At 38.2% G+C, this 15,620-nt stretch overlaps 1 protein-coding gene across 2 annotated transcripts in view; it reads right to left on the reverse strand.

Moving 5' to 3' along the window:
• Window positions 1-216: 216 nt before the first annotated feature.
• BZW2 (basic leucine zipper and W2 domains 2) overlaps window positions 217-15,620 on the reverse strand; it is a 59,458-nt gene continuing 44,054 nt past the window's right edge. For both annotated transcript variants that reach the window (XM_032304062.1, XM_032304063.1), the window contains exons 7-12: window positions 14,644-14,753; window positions 11,568-11,738; window positions 9,502-9,648; window positions 8,679-8,817; window positions 1,394-1,516; window positions 217-354 (exon numbers count right to left, since the gene is read on the reverse strand). In XM_032304062.1, coding sequence (XP_032159953.1) covers window positions 326-354; window positions 1,394-1,516; window positions 8,679-8,817; window positions 9,502-9,648; window positions 11,568-11,738; window positions 14,644-14,753 — 719 coding nt within the window. In that variant the 3' untranslated portion in view covers window positions 217-325. The remainder of the gene's footprint in view (window positions 355-1,393; window positions 1,517-8,678; window positions 8,818-9,501; window positions 9,649-11,567; window positions 11,739-14,643; window positions 14,754-15,620) is intronic.

A 15,620-nucleotide genomic window follows, 5' to 3' on the forward strand; every position in this document is an offset into this window, starting at 1 on the left:
AAAAATACAGCTAAAAAAGAGGAGGAGTCTGTTGAGTATTTAATTTCAGATACCTACTTGACTCCTTGTTGAATGGCTTTAAGTTAGCATATAGTGAGTGAGAGGTAGAGTCCCAAGAATAATAGCTGATGCCTCAGGGCTCCATTTAAAAACAAAACAAAAAACGAAAACCATTCCCCCCCCTCTGCACAAGGGAAGCCTATCCTATTTTTTTTCTTCTTCTTCTTCTTTGTGAAAACTGAAGCCAAGTTTCTCTTCTCAAATGGTTCAGCATTCCCAGTAAAAGTGTTGTGTGGTAGCCTAGGTATTGTGCTTTGTGTGTCATTTAATTTTCTTCACCTTCCGATTCGGATTCTAGGGAGAGAAGAGAAAGTCAGGGATTTTATTCAGAGATTCCTTTAAAATTTTTTAAAAAAGATTTATTTTTTTATAAAAGAGAGAGAGAGAGAGTGTGTGTGTACCAGTGGGTGGAGGGAGAGAGAAAAAATCATCAAGCAGACTCCCCAGTGAGCGTATTGGGGAGCCTGATGCAGGGGTTTGGTCTCACAACCCATGAAATCATGACCTGAGCCAAAACCATGAGTCAAGAGGCTTAACAGATGGAGCCATGAAGGCCTCCATCCTTTTTAAAAAATTTTATTTAGTAAATTCTATGCCCAATGTGGGACTCCAACTCATGACCCTGAGCTGCATGCTCTGCTGACTGAGTGAGCCAGGTGCCCCCAGAGACTCCTTTAAATAAAGTCATGAAAGAGTTTCTAATATGCTACCCCACCCCAACTCCCCAAAGACATTTTTGTGCCGGAGGCATGCATTTACTAGAGAAGACAGTCATATGTGAGGACAGTAGCAAACTTTGGCTCCTTTTTGCTTTTCAATGAACTTTGCCTTTCTAAAAATGCAGCTTGCTCATAAATATTATTAGAGACTATAATTACTTTTACTCTTCTGGGTGACCTAAAATAAACTTCTCATGCCCAGTGGGATTCACTCTCAGCCATTATTCTTCCACCTAGTGCTCCAATTTTAAATCCCAGTAACTGGTTAAGGTGTTGTAAAAATCTATATAATCCCACAAAATGTACTTGAGCCAAAAATTATCTTTTCCTTTCACAATGGCTGATGATTTATTCCTTTGTTCCCCATTAGAGTGGATAATTTAACAGGCTGAATTTCTTTCTTTCTTTTTTTTTTTTAAACCACATAGAACATTTCATTGCTTTGATTTCAGAAAGGAAGGCTAAGTTTGCAGGCAAGAGGTCTGATATGGAAAACACCCTAAGCACTTGAGTTTTAGGAAAGCAAAAGAAGTCTGTGGAAGAGGTGGATACCTTAAATTAGAGTGAGAAAGTATTTGCTAAGTGGCCACCAAAGTTGTTAAATGGAATCATACCTTCCTCTGCGTTCTGTAGCCACTCAACGAATTTCTTCATCTGGTCAAGAAAAACACTTTTGCCTTTGGCAACGTGTGCCTCTTTGTACCATTTCAATATTGCTTCTTCACTCAGTACGTCAGCTGCAATTTCAAATCAAAGATTTCAAAGTTACTATGGAAATGTCATGTTTTAAAGCAACTTTAGGCCTTATAAGTTAACAGAAAGCAATCATTTTAAATATTAAAAGCCCTGCTATGAAAGAAATCCATATCTGAAATTTATCAAGAAGACAGGAACCAGCTCATTTCCATATAGCATGGTGCTGAATTTTAGGAGTTTGCTTAGCAAATACCTTAGTGACGATGATGACGATATACACCTCATCAGGCCTGATATATCGCAAGCTTATCTGTGAGTCACTACTGGGAGTTGGAAATCTTTCCCAGCACTAATGTGCTGGTAGGAAGTGGGTTATTCTGTAATTTTGCAAATGAATCAGCAATTCCACCAATTCAGAACACTCTGTGTTCTGCCAATTTCAAACACATCTTGATTAAGCAGCAACCTCAAATGACTGGTCTTTTAAGGGGATATACTCTCTTAGGAGAAAAAAAAAGGCAAATAAAAACACCTAAGTAGAATGTAATAATGCTATCAACAATTAAATGTGAAGATGAGCTATCTGGGTGTATCACAGGACCAATACACACATTACTCAAAATTCTACATTTATTCTATCACTATGTCATGGATTTCCTATAACATAATATCCTAAACCACAAGAGTAATATTTTCCTTGTACTCTATTAAGAGGAAAACAGAGACATTAGGTAGACTTCTTACAGGACTCTAACAAAAAGCATTATCTATTAACTACTCATTACCTTAAATTCTAAATTCTACAGATGTGTCATGAAACTCTCAAGGTACCATTAATTTAGATTACTTAATATTAAGAATAGGAGGGGGAACAGGAAAATAATTGTCTACACATTTGCCAATGTTCCAATGGATATTCTTTTGGGATTTCAGAGTGAGAAATGAGATGGGAAGCAGATAAAAAGAATTTATTATTGTACCCAATGCCTGCCCAATCCATTATAAATGCTGAAAAATCACACTAATGCTGTTTTTGCAGTTAAAATATAATTTTAACTTATAAAAATGAGAAAAATAATTTGATACTGTTTTCATTGAAATCATCACTGTTTTCATAACCAAAACCTGAAGTTGTTTTTTTTTTTTTTAAAGTTAATAACTGGCTTAGATTCAGTGGAAGAGACCAAATTGACTAAAAATGCCCATGATTGGTTTTAGAAAATATCATGTTTGTTTCCTTTATTTTCATCATTAAATACACTACATTTTGCTAAGGAAGAAGGAAGTCTGGATTTGCTCATTCCTAAGAACTGGGTATAAAAATTATAATCAGGAGTCCTACAGAATTACTCTTAGCGTCGAGTCTTTAGCTTCCATTTCCAGCTCCCACTCTCCACTCGGAGCAATGAAAGAACTTTCCTGCCACTTGCCATCAAAGCCCAGTGTTTGTAGAGATGAGGAGCACACACTTCACAGCCAAAGAAATGACTTGTTCATGTGTAAGACTGCTCTGCACAGATTTTTCAAGAACACTTACTGGCTCAAACATGGATTTTAAAGAAGTCCTTTTTATATAATTTGTCTTTGTAACATTTTTAGATACTTGTGATTCATTTTTTATAAGATGCTATTTATTCATTTATTTGAGAGAGAGGGCAACAGTGCGGGGCACAAGAGGGAGGGAGAAGCAGATTCTCCCGTTGAGCAGGGAGCCTAATGTGGTGCTCAACGCCAGGACCCTGGGATCATGACCTGAGCCAAAGGCAGTCACTAAACCAAGTGAGCCACCCAGGCACCCCAACCAAGATGCTTGTGATTTAAAGCACTTAATTTCCAAACTGTTTTGGTCATGCTCTCTATCAGTAAGACAATTTTGAGCATGTACATCCAACATGTTTTTCCATTTGTAAATTATATGCAGTACTATAGAGCTATTATAATTTGATGGAATTTAAAATGTCACAAACACGCAGAGAACTACTATTTTACCTCTCACTTTAATGAACTGTGCACGATACAATGCTCATGGTGGAAAGCTGAATTAGACCGCAGGTGAAGGTGCCTCTTTGCCTCAGGTCTTCCTTCTGAAGATTGAGAGCTCATTCATGTGTTTTATTGCCCCACAGAGGCCGAAAGAGGCCATGCAACTACTACATCACTGGTCAGCCACAGACACCAAATCATTAGGTAAAACTCATCAGATGCCCCGTTCACAGAAAATGAGACAAACCGCAAAGGTGAATTCTCAGAAGAGCCTACTTTAGTAATGAATACTTGCCACAAGACCAAATTTCTGCAACCAGGAAATAAACCATAAGGAAGCAAACTACCCAGGCCAACTTCGGAGGCAAAGCCAAACATTGAGTTGAAGAAGAAACTCAACTTCTGTTTAGTGAAAAGTGTAATTTAAAGAGGAAAGAACTTTCTGAGGGATAGAGAACTTTTTAATCCCCGACTAAGGAAAATTGGGGAGACGAGTTCATCAACACTGAACAATGGTGTTTGATGGGACCTCCCAGAAATGCCTTGCTAGGAATATAGAACATCAGTAAAAATACAGTAAGAAAAACACTCTACAAGTACGTGCAGAATTCCTTCAGATTACAAAATACTTTTCTCCATTCTATCTAGCCGAATACTGTAGGTTCTTCCTCCAACATCCCACCGCTTTTCATCCCCCACTGTGTGAGTCTTATTTTGGAAATGAAATGGTGACTATAATTCTCGGTTTTCTTCTATACTTTGAAATTTAGGAGGTCAGGAACTATTTTATCCGTCATCTCATTTTCAGCATTTAATGGGAGGCCTGCCATCTACTATGCATTTGATAAAGTCTGATGGACAATTTCATCAATTTGATGAGAAAAACTACTTATTTCTCAATTTGTAGAGTTAAAATTTAAATGTTGGGTTTTCATGAGAATCAAAGAGAAAATATCCTAGTGGTTTAAGAATGGCAAAGCAGGATTTAAGTTAAAATCCACATCACTTGCAGGGCACCTGGGGCCTCAGCTGGTTAGTGTTCCACTCTTGGGTTTTGGCTCAGATCATGATCTCAGGGTTATGGGATCAAGCCCTCCATCAGGCTCCCTGCTCAACATGGAGTTAGCCTAAGATTCCCTCTCCATCTGCCCTCCCCCAACTCACGCACTTGTATGTGTGTGCACCCTCTCTCTACAATAAATATGTAAATAAAATCTTTTAAAAATATATTTAAGAAAAACCCAAAACCACGTCACTTAGAACTTAGGAGACTCGTTATTTTAGGGGTATCACATAGAGACACAAGTCAAAAATAATTTACCTTAAGAATGCTGAGAACACATGGTGAAAGGGCCACTCAAGATTTTTTAGGACAAGAAAAGAAAGTTTCTTTTTGAAAAATACGCATGAAGGACAGAACTCAACCTAAGAACTATCTGCAAATAATACAATCTATGACAGAGGTACCGATGGTGCTCGAGAAGAGACTCTTCTATTTTTCTGATCTACATGCTGAGACTGGTACTTAGCTTTAGAAAAAAAGGAAGAGAAATTATTTTAAGAAGTGACTAAAGTGGGGGTGCCTGGGTGGCTCAGTTGGTTAAGCCTCTGCCTCCCGGCTCAGGTCATGATCCCAGGGTCCTGGGATCAAGCCCCGCATCAGGCTCCCCGCCCCCCCCGCCCCCCTCTGCCTGCCTCTCTGCCTACTTGTAGTCTCTGTCTGTCAAATAAACAAATAATTATAGAAAAAAAAAAAAAAAAGAAGTGACTAATGTGATGTCTGAAAATCAGCGATGGACTATTTTTCTTATTACATAGTAATATAAAAATCTAGATTTTAATATAGAAAGTGAATCTTGACTCAATGACCAATCTCCACTTTTTTCCTTCATTCCTGAAAAGCACTATTACTCACAGTTTATTCACTTTTATTCCCTTACTATTCACATGTTTAAAATAAAATCTTTCAAAAATGGCATTCATTTAAAATAAGTAGGTTTGTCAAGGAGACACGGGGCATCATAGCCTTATTTCTGTTATCCTCAAGTTCTAGAAATACAGGGAAGGTGTGTGTGTACATAACGAGAGAGATTAAATGAAAAGGGACACATTATTTCTATTACATTTTTTAAAAACCTGCTTTGAAGCAGAATGTTCCTTACAATAAATAAAAGGAATCCACATCACTCACTAGAGAAACAAACTAGATCCTATTTGATATTTGTTGAATGTGTATGTATGTGTACATGGAATTAATTATAAGTATAATCTTGGAATAAGTTATTCCAGTGCACAGTATTTGTCATTTCTGGCATTCAATAAGCCTTTAGCCCACTGTCCTGACCAAGAATCTTGGCATCATCTGGAAATCTGTTAAAATGCAAATTTATGGGCCCAACCCTGGAGCTTTGGAACTAGAATCCCCACGGAATCTGTGTTTTAACGAGGTGATTCATATACACAGTAGCACTGGGAAGAGAGTGTGTTAATACATACAAACTGTTCATCAAGCCTTTCTAGGCAGATAAAATACAGCACAAGAACATCCAAATCTGGGGCACCTGGGTGGCTCAGTCAGTTAAGTGTCTGCCTTTGGCTCAGGTCATGATCCCAGGGTCCTGGGATTGAGCCTCAGGTTGGGCTCCCTGCAGGGAGCTGGCTTCTCCATCTCCCTGCCGCTTCCCCTGCTTGTACTCTCTCTCTCTCTTTCAAATAAAGAAATAAAATCTTGAAAAAAAAAAAAAAAAAAAGACCATCTAAGTCCTTGTGGGGGGAAAAAAAAGTACATCTCCTAATACACAGGTGTTTGTCATGTAAAATTAAGTCAAAGAAAAAATACTATCCAAAAAAAGTAAGAAGGTAAACATGGTAACTCTTTTAACAGTAGGATGGAAAATCATTCCTTGCGGATTCCATCTTTCCGAGAGAAAAAAAAGTAATTATTTCATTCAGAAAAACAGACTATATGTATAATTTTGTGGGAAATTATAAAATTACCTAAAAAACAGCATTTAGTTTTCACTTCTCAGTGATGTATTTTCAGTTTCCATTTTACAGTTTCCTAATTTCATTTACAACAGTAACTAAGCCAGGATAAAATTGATGCTGACACTTTCCTGTGTTCCCTCAGGTCTGCTCATACTTTCTACAGACTGTACCGACTGTTGTTTAAAAAGTGACCACCTAGTTAATTAATGGCCTAAGGAAGACCTAATGCTGCTGCTTTTTACTTCTTGGTACCCACATCCGGTCATTTTATAATTTCAGGTCAGTGTTCTTTAGCATTTGGGGCTGAAGAATAGGGAATAACTCAAAGCAGCCGGTTTTGTTGTCAGTAGTTGATGTAAGGAGCACAATGGGGAAGGATGTCGACATTAATGGTTAAACTGGGAAATGGAAAAAGGATTTTAATAGACACCATTACTGACAAAAAGTTGTGTGTGTATGTGCATGTGAATGAAGTAAGTCCAATGATAAAATGAGGTGCTCCTGGGGCACCTGGGTGGCTCAGTAGGTTAAAGCCTCTGCCTTCGGCTCAGGCCATGATCCCAGGGTCCTAGGATTGAGCCCCGCATCGGGCTCTCTGCTCAGAAGGGAGCCTGCTTCCCCCACCCCCCTGACTGCCTCTCTGCCTACTTGTGATCTCTGTCTGTCAAATAAATAAATAAAATATTTAAAAAAAAAACAACTGAGGTGCTCCTGCAGGTAAGGCTCGAATAAGTATGTCTCAGTTACAAAAAGATTTGGTAAGAGACACTATTTAGTTGGGTTAGCTATTATGTGACAAGAAAGTAAATTGTGTGCTTAGGCTACTAGTTTATAAACAGTTTGCTTTTCTGTAGAGGAAAATACTGGCCACTCACAAAGCAAATGTGAAACCTGTCTCACAGGTCTCTCTACCAGTTTACAATGGAGTCAGCTATGGCTGGTGTTGACAGAATGGCCACCGGCTGGGCAGACACGGCTTCTCCTTCTTGGCTACTGGGTACCACAGGTGGGTTGGCAATATGACCTGCAGGTTTGGTTCTGATGAGACACCTTGGGTGTCCTTTAAGCCCTGGTTTTAGGATATTGGTATCTCATGACCATGTCTAAGAGGACTTCATTTGATCTGGCCAGAGGAAAACACCAATTACTGAACTTCAAATAGGACTTGGCAGTCAGCATGTTCTCCTGATATAAAAGTTGTGCCAAGAACCTTAATGCTGAGCAGTGAAGTATCACCCAAACACCCGTGGGCAAGACCTACGCATCTAAAGAAACTGGATGGCCAATGAAAACCCTGAGACGCTTGAACATGTTAATAGCTATTTAAAATTAGCTATTAATCAATAATGTAACATTTCTTACACTTCACATGACCAAATTATCATTCAAAATTGACAAATTTAAGAACACATTGATGTTAATTTATACTTTTTTTTTTTTAATTAAATTGCCACTTAAGATTGTAGTACCTTCAAACAAGCATTTTATAATGGTCAAAATGTTATCATTTCTTCAGTTCTCCTTTTCCCCCCCATAAAACTACACGAACTCAGACCAAAAAATAGTTCAGGATCATTTTTTATATACTACAGGTGTTGAGACAGATCAGTTCAAAAGCATTCATTTATTAAAGGCTGTGCCAGTTGTCATGACAACCTAATCCTTACAAACACAATGAAAAGACAGTAAAGTGAAAAATCTAAAAATAGTCACTTCCTTAAAAAACAGGAGAATGGTTGGGCCAAATAATTAAAATACAAAGTAAAAAGCTAATTATTTCAGTAATTTTAGTCAGCTATTATAGCACCTGGGAAGGTCTGAACGTACTACAGGCAACCTTTGGTAGCACTGTTATTAGACCTAATCCTTACAATTCAAAAGCAGACCTCATTACTTTGTGTTATTACAGTCTTTTTCACCATTCCTCCCCACCAAAAGTAATAACGGGTTTATCACCAGTCTTCTGGCAATGTGCCCAGGGGCCTAACCATGCATATATGGCATTAGTACTTTCTTCACAAAAGATGGCTGCCTCACTGAAACTTGCAAAAATTAGCATGAACCCCAATGTCCCCCTCTGCCTCAACCTTTGCGCTGGGCTTCGAAGAGCTTCAGTAAAACACGGAAATACACACAAACATACACACACACGAAAACAGAAACAAAAAACCAAAACAAAACAAAACCAAAAAAACCATGGAAACACAGTGGTAGAGCAACATGGATAGATACCTTTATAAAAGAGAACCACGATCTTCTGAAAAGCTTTCATGAAATGGATGTTGTCATAACAATATTCTTGAACCTTCTGGAGGAGTATGAGCTCTGACTGGCCTTGGGAGCTGAACACAGCCAGCAGCGGAGCGTATTGCTGGAACAGAAGTGGGGAGTAAAACCAACCATTAATTTTCATGGGAGGTACAGGGCCAGGAATACTTGAATCACAGCAGAAATCTGGAGATTTGCTTAGAAAGCATTCACTTTTAGGGATATTTTATTATAACATTATGTCCAATCAAAATCTACTTTTTATTTATTTATTTTTTCAAAGATTTTATTTACTTGACAGAGAGATCACAAATAGGCAGAGAGGCAGGCAGAGAGAGGGGGAATCGGGCTCCCTGCTGATTAGAGACCCTGATGCGGGGCTTGATCCCAGGACCCTGGGAGACCATGACCTGAGCTGAAGGCAGAGGCTTAACCCACTGAGCCACACAGGTGCCCCCAAAATTTACTTTTTAATCCTAGTATCTTGGGGTGCCTGGGTGACTCAGTGGGTTAAAGTTAACTGACTGAGCCCCCCAGGTGCCCCCAACATGTGTTTAGTAAGAATTTACCTTCAATATATTTCATAGACCCTTACACCTGTGACATTTTAGGTAGTGGCAAATTTGGAAGAAATAAAGAAACAAAGCAACAACAAAAAACCAAAACACCCAGGAAATCTATCTCTGGCCTAAACCTGGGTGAACTGCAGTTGAACCCATGTGTCATGCGTACAGTTAACGAGCTGCAGTTGGCCTGCAACCAGGACTGGTCCCTGTTGACCCTGTACCTTCAGGTGCTTAAGGGCCTGCTCTGCAACCAGTTCTTCTTTCTTGTTCCACTCAACGGCATTCATTATACAGGTCCACAGAAGTCCAATCACTGCTGTCTCGGGAAGGTCATTCCTCTTCATTTCTTCTTTAACATAGAGCACCACCTGCATTTCATGGAGAAAGGAGTCAGAGAGTAAGAGGCAGATGGGAGCTTCCTTTTCACTGTGCCTGGTTAGCCAAAGGCTTTTGGGGGGACAAACATTCAGCTTGGTCCCTCCTTTCCTAGTACCTAGTCTCAGATTACAAGAGGAAGAAAGAACAATGATTTGTTCACAAAGCATAGTTATTTTTAGTCCAAAAATTAATAGGTTCCTGTCCCGCCAGGAGCTGCTGGGGAATAGGAAATAAGAGGGAATCTTTGTTTCTTAGGGGGTAATTCTTTTATGTGCAGGAGCCCCTCTGGGTCCAGCAGAGCTGATTACTTGAGCTGGTTTGATTCTCTGGGGTTTAAACAAGGCAACGGAACTATGAATCTTTACCTCCAACTCTCAGCTTTAAACCCCTTGATGAATAATGGCTTGGGTTTATGCAAGTCCATCCACCACAATAATATTCCTTAATATATTGATTCCTTAATACAGAATGATTACTTTTGAGGACCCTCATGCCCCATGTGAGTAAACTGTCAAATGCAAAGGCAATTTTTTTTTTAAATAGGATTCGTATCAATGCAGCAACTCTGAACAGGTTTCTTTCCCCCCTTATAACCATGTTTAAATATGCAAATTTATCCTCAAATCTGATGACATGGGATAAAAGATCTGCCCAGCTTAATGTATTTTATATCAAACTGGTTTAGAAAAAATTTTTTTTCCCTTTTGAAATACAATCATAAAGACAGGTTAGGTCCCTAGAAGTGATTAAACACCATAATCTATGTCAAGTTGTACTACTACTCTGTGACTAGCGCAACTTTTCCCCCTTCCCTGACTTAAGTGAAAAGACACTGTTTCCTTCTCCCTGGCCTGGGACGCATAGGTGTCAGGAATGGGGCGAGTGGCCTTCAAGAAGAGAAGGAACTGGGAAGCTCCAGTGCCTGGGTTGGCTAAAGAAAGCTGCAAAGGCAGGCGACATGTTTGCATCCAGAAGCATCACAACATTTTTTGATTGTCCCTTTTTTTTTTTACCCTCCACGGACAATCATGTTCAAGTTCTTGTTTGGAGAAGCGTTACTCAATATATTGCTGACCTTACTGCCATGAGATTTAGAAATATTTTTTGTCCCAACACCTCCATCTGCTGGATAGCATTGGTCTGGGATTTTCCAGTCAAACCACGTAAGGGGCCGCGTTGGGCTTAGAGCATGCAGAGTGCTAGGGGTTGGGGACTTAGAAGCAAACAGCAAAAGGAAAGGACTTGTTTTAATTTTGGATTATCATGTTAAAGGTCAAATAGGAAGTTTTCTGGAGACAGGACTTTTAAAAAAAATTACAGAGACATAGTCACAGCTCTATGAACTACTGTTATAAAAAATGTAATATTTACATTGACAGGGAAACCCAGCTACTCTGAGTGTGATCCAACAAGTCACTGGCCCAACTCGTCCTTTTCCATGATATGAATTCAAAAACCATCAACATTTTTTCTCTTAAAATTGAAAAAGAATGAAAAAACTCTATATATTCCTACCTGGTGATTCATGAAATAGTCAGTGTTGCTTTCAAACACTACCCATATGCTTAACCATATTATATTACCTGTGGTCAAATGGAAAAACCACCATATCATGGCGTATACTGATAGTGGATGGCAACTCTATCTGGCAGATGAGCTAGTTTGCTCATCACAGTAGCCTGATACAATAAATCACATGTGTGGAAATGATCACTAATTTCTGGAGCAAGCTAGAGGATTCTGAACCAAAACTTTGGCAATGAGCTAGTTTAAATGGTATACACAAGTAGAGGAAGTTCACAGAAGTAGACAATGGGAGGTCTCCTTAAGGAAGGTCAAGCTTGTGCGACACAATGCCATTCCTCTTAGGGCATGGGTTTCGGGGTCAGGGAAGCTGACTGTTCCCCACCTCCTTGATCGGACATTCCTGAGAAAGACGCTCCTGCAGCTCCTTCTGCAGCTCCTTCCTGGTGCCCAGGGACTGCTGGACGCGGAGGAAGTCAGAAAGCTCCTTCAGGCCTGCGTCGGTGAAGTATTTAGCAAAATGATCCACGCTCTGCCTATTAACCGGAAAGAGCTCCTGAAAGACCAAAGGAAAAAGACTGCTAAACAAAAAACCATTCAAATTCCAGCAAGCCTAAAGGACAACATTTTCATATTAAAACAGCTCTAAGAATATCTCATATTTGGAATGCCAGAACAGAGAATGATTGCCGAGAAGAATAAATCTTGGGTATATTTCTTGAGCATTCGCTAAGCACCTTCTAAAATTAGGCAGTTTTACAGAGGAAGCAAAAAAAAAAGCTAAGCAACTTACATAAACTAGCTTCACCCATTTTGAACCATATTTACTTTTCTTTCACTTTAATCAGAGTGTAGCATGTATGAATACAGAAGTAAATCTGCTAAATTAAGTGCAAATAACATGGTAACTTACCAGTTAATAGACAAAAGTCAGTTTTAATAATGGGGAGATGACTTTAGATAACATCAGAAAAACAACATTGACTATTATCTCAAGAACCTCTATTCACATTCTAAGATAATGCTATTATTCTAATACTAGCTTGGAGCTAAAGAGAATTCTTGTCTTATCTGTTAATCACTGGTGGCTCTAAATTAAGTCACAGTAAGATCTAATCTAAACTCACCCTACCAAACTCTTTGGTTCATTACATAATTCTGCTGGAAATTTTTAAAGAGAGCAATTCACCATGGCTGCTTGCATATTTTTACCTCATTTCCATTTTACCTTACACAGCTTGGCAGAGTCTCAGTAACACTTAGTCATGTTCTAATCCTGTGTGACTTCAACACCCAACTAAGATATTAAGACAGTTTTCAAAGCTCTCACATTTTTTCAGACTGCTGCAGTCTAAAAAAATAGATCCAAACTTTTATGGAGGTTAGATTTGCACACACGCATGGTCAGTGGCTATATGGCTCCAGTAAAAATCTCAGTAGAAAAATTTGTAATAGGTTTGCCACCACATACAGGGACAGAGCCAAACTCTTCTATGACATGACTCAAAGTTCAATTCTCTGTATCACCCCAAAACTTCCCTTGTTGAGTTGTAAGTTTCAAAATGTCAGAAGAGTTGGTGGGAGCAGCTATTAAGCACGCGTTCATGTTTAGCAAACATTTCATATCAGACTGAAATTCTGCCATTTGTTCTCCCATTCAAAAGGTCTTCCAAATTCGGGATGCAGGGAACTAATCTGAGTTTCTTCCATGAATCAAAATGTGGTGGGCATTCTCCTCATAATTATGTAAAGTAAAAATTTTTACAGAAGATCAATTAAGTCTCAGTAAGGCTAAGTAGCTTGAACAAAATTATGCAGCCAGATATATTTAAAGACGTAACTGAGTATACTCATGGCCAATAATTATTCCGTTATTTCACTCAGGCATTCAATATTCAATTTAGGAAGAACGGTACTGCAAAGTTTGATCTAAAGTTACGTTCAGAGAAATATACCATCAAACATATTACTGGTGGCTTATTTATGAAATATATCCAAAATCCTTATAAATGACACATAATACATTGAAGATTATTATTAAGATTAAACTGAAGTCAAGTCAGTCTAAATCCTATCATGACATTTACTGCTTGGAACAGGGTTTGTGTTTGTTAGAAAAACCCTATCCAGATACAAACATCCATCAGATTAAGGTCTCCCTGCTTCTGCTTTTGTTTCTGAGTCCATTCCCAAAACAAAGCCAAAGGGATCCCGTTTAGACCCTAAACACATGTGCACAGTTCTGCTGAGAACTTCTCCAAAGCTTTTCTTTCACCTGACTCACAAAACACATCCTCCCCTTCATATGAGCTTCCACCCTGCTCAGCCCACCTAGTCACTTTGATTTCTCCTTCTATGTGCAAGGATCTACCCAAAGTCAATGAAAAAGTGGGTTCTTGAAGGCAGGGAACTTTTCTGTCCTGTCCTCTCCTGTCTCCTCAGCTTCTAGGACCATGCCTGGCACAGCACAGACACTCAAATACAGGCTGACTAAAAATTATCAGTGGCAGAAAATAACTGGATTCTATACCTTTCTTCTTCTTTATCATATTCTAAAGACTTTAAAGACCCCCAAAGTGCTATTTTAAGGTAAACTTCAAGAGACAAAGGAATTTTAAGTGACTGAAAGTAAAAGCATTTACAGTAAAAATCATTCTTGGGTTTTCTGAGGGGAAGAGCCCGTGTTTAGAATTAGACTGACAGATACCCTTGCACACTGCAATACCTCAAAAGTAAAAAACAGAGGACAGACCAGGTGAACAGAAGATATAGCAAGGGTATCTTTCAATTTTAGACTTTGTTCTAGATTGTGAAAGCAATGTCACTTGCAGAATCTCTGTCATCTGCATAGGTGTTGAAAGAAATTGTAGAGAGCAGGGAGAAATTCAAGAACAAAATATTACTCTTGCTTTTTTTGGAAAAACGTAAAGATAGAGAAATAAAAATATAATCAAACAATTGTGATCACGGGAGCTTCAAATCAACCACAATAAACTTATTTCCTTTCCTAAAAACCCAAGTATTTCCAAGGTATCTTGGCATAAACAGGGAATCCTGTTTAAACTCTTATTTTGTTAACAAAGCAACAACTACGTGAGATCAGCATCATCCATCTCTAACCTAATGTAAGTGTTTAATTAGGTGGGACTGATGGGACTTATTATTACAACTTTAAACCTGTATAGTTACTAATTATAAAATAAAGTGTTAATTCTGATCAATGTTGACTCAATCCTGAGAAACTACCCAATTTGAAAGTCTCAGTAGTCCCTATGACTTTTTAATTTCATCATTCCATTTATTTACAAAGATTAAGATGGAATTTGTTTTGATCTGCCAAATATACAGAAATAAACGGAACCATGTTCCAAATGAAAACAGAACCAAGCATTTCAGTCACGCATTGTCAAAGCCACAACTGAAGCATCAAGAGTACAATCCCTTGTCTAGACGACACTTACAAGCAGCCTCTTGTCTAAGTTGGCTTTTCTCAAAGAAGAGGTAACAGAGTTGGCATCTTTTTCTGCCATCCATGCTTTAAAAAGCTTGACAGCAAATGAGGCTGCAATGCCTGTTTAAAAAAAAGAAAAAGAAAAAAGTGAGAGTTTCATTCCTTTCATCAGCACCCACTGGGTTTCCTGAAATGAGAAAAGTACTCAAAGACTTGATCTGGTAGAGGTAAAACAGAGAGCTCTCCAAGTACAGTTCTAGTCTCTTCTTTAGGCACAGTTCTATTTTCATTACTCCAAAGAGAGCATTTTCATTAGAAGGAAAAAGAGTTAAAATATTTTTCAAAGTGGGTCTCCCTAATGCTAGCCTGGTATAGTTAACTGTAAATTTATTTATTTAGTTTTACCTTGGTTTAAAACAGATTAAAAGCCCAGTATTTTCTAGTGACTTTGTCTCTACTTCACCATGTGGCTCACCAATATTTCATGCTTCACCAATATTTCATTATTTAACAATAATCCTGAGGTACAACAAACAAATCTTGAGACATAAAAATGAAATGGCAACACATGAACTAATGTGCTAATAAATGATACCAGTTAAAAACCATTAATAGTGACAGATATAAATAAAGCTATACAAGAAAGTACATCATTTAACTTACAATTTTACTTTTGTAAAAAGCATTTGAAAATGCTCATGAGTTAAGCTATAAAAATATTGATGCTGTTTCAAATTGAACTTTTTTCTCGATATTTTTAAAGAGATGATTAAAAGAGCTATGTTAATCAGAAAACCACTGAACTACATATCCATACCGACATTAGCATTTATTTCCAAATATAAGTAATTATCATTAGCAGATAGTTCTCCTGTGAACACTTCAACTTTCCAAGGTAATGTTACATTTACTTAATGAACAATTCAAATGTAGTTGAAATATTAAACCGATATTTCTCAAGTGAAGTCTTCACTATTTTTGATCTAA

Source organism: Mustela erminea, chromosome 11 (assembly GCF_009829155.1).
Source record: "Mustela erminea isolate mMusErm1 chromosome 11, mMusErm1.Pri, whole genome shotgun sequence".
NCBI classification, from domain to species: domain Eukaryota; kingdom Metazoa; phylum Chordata; class Mammalia; order Carnivora; family Mustelidae; genus Mustela; species Mustela erminea.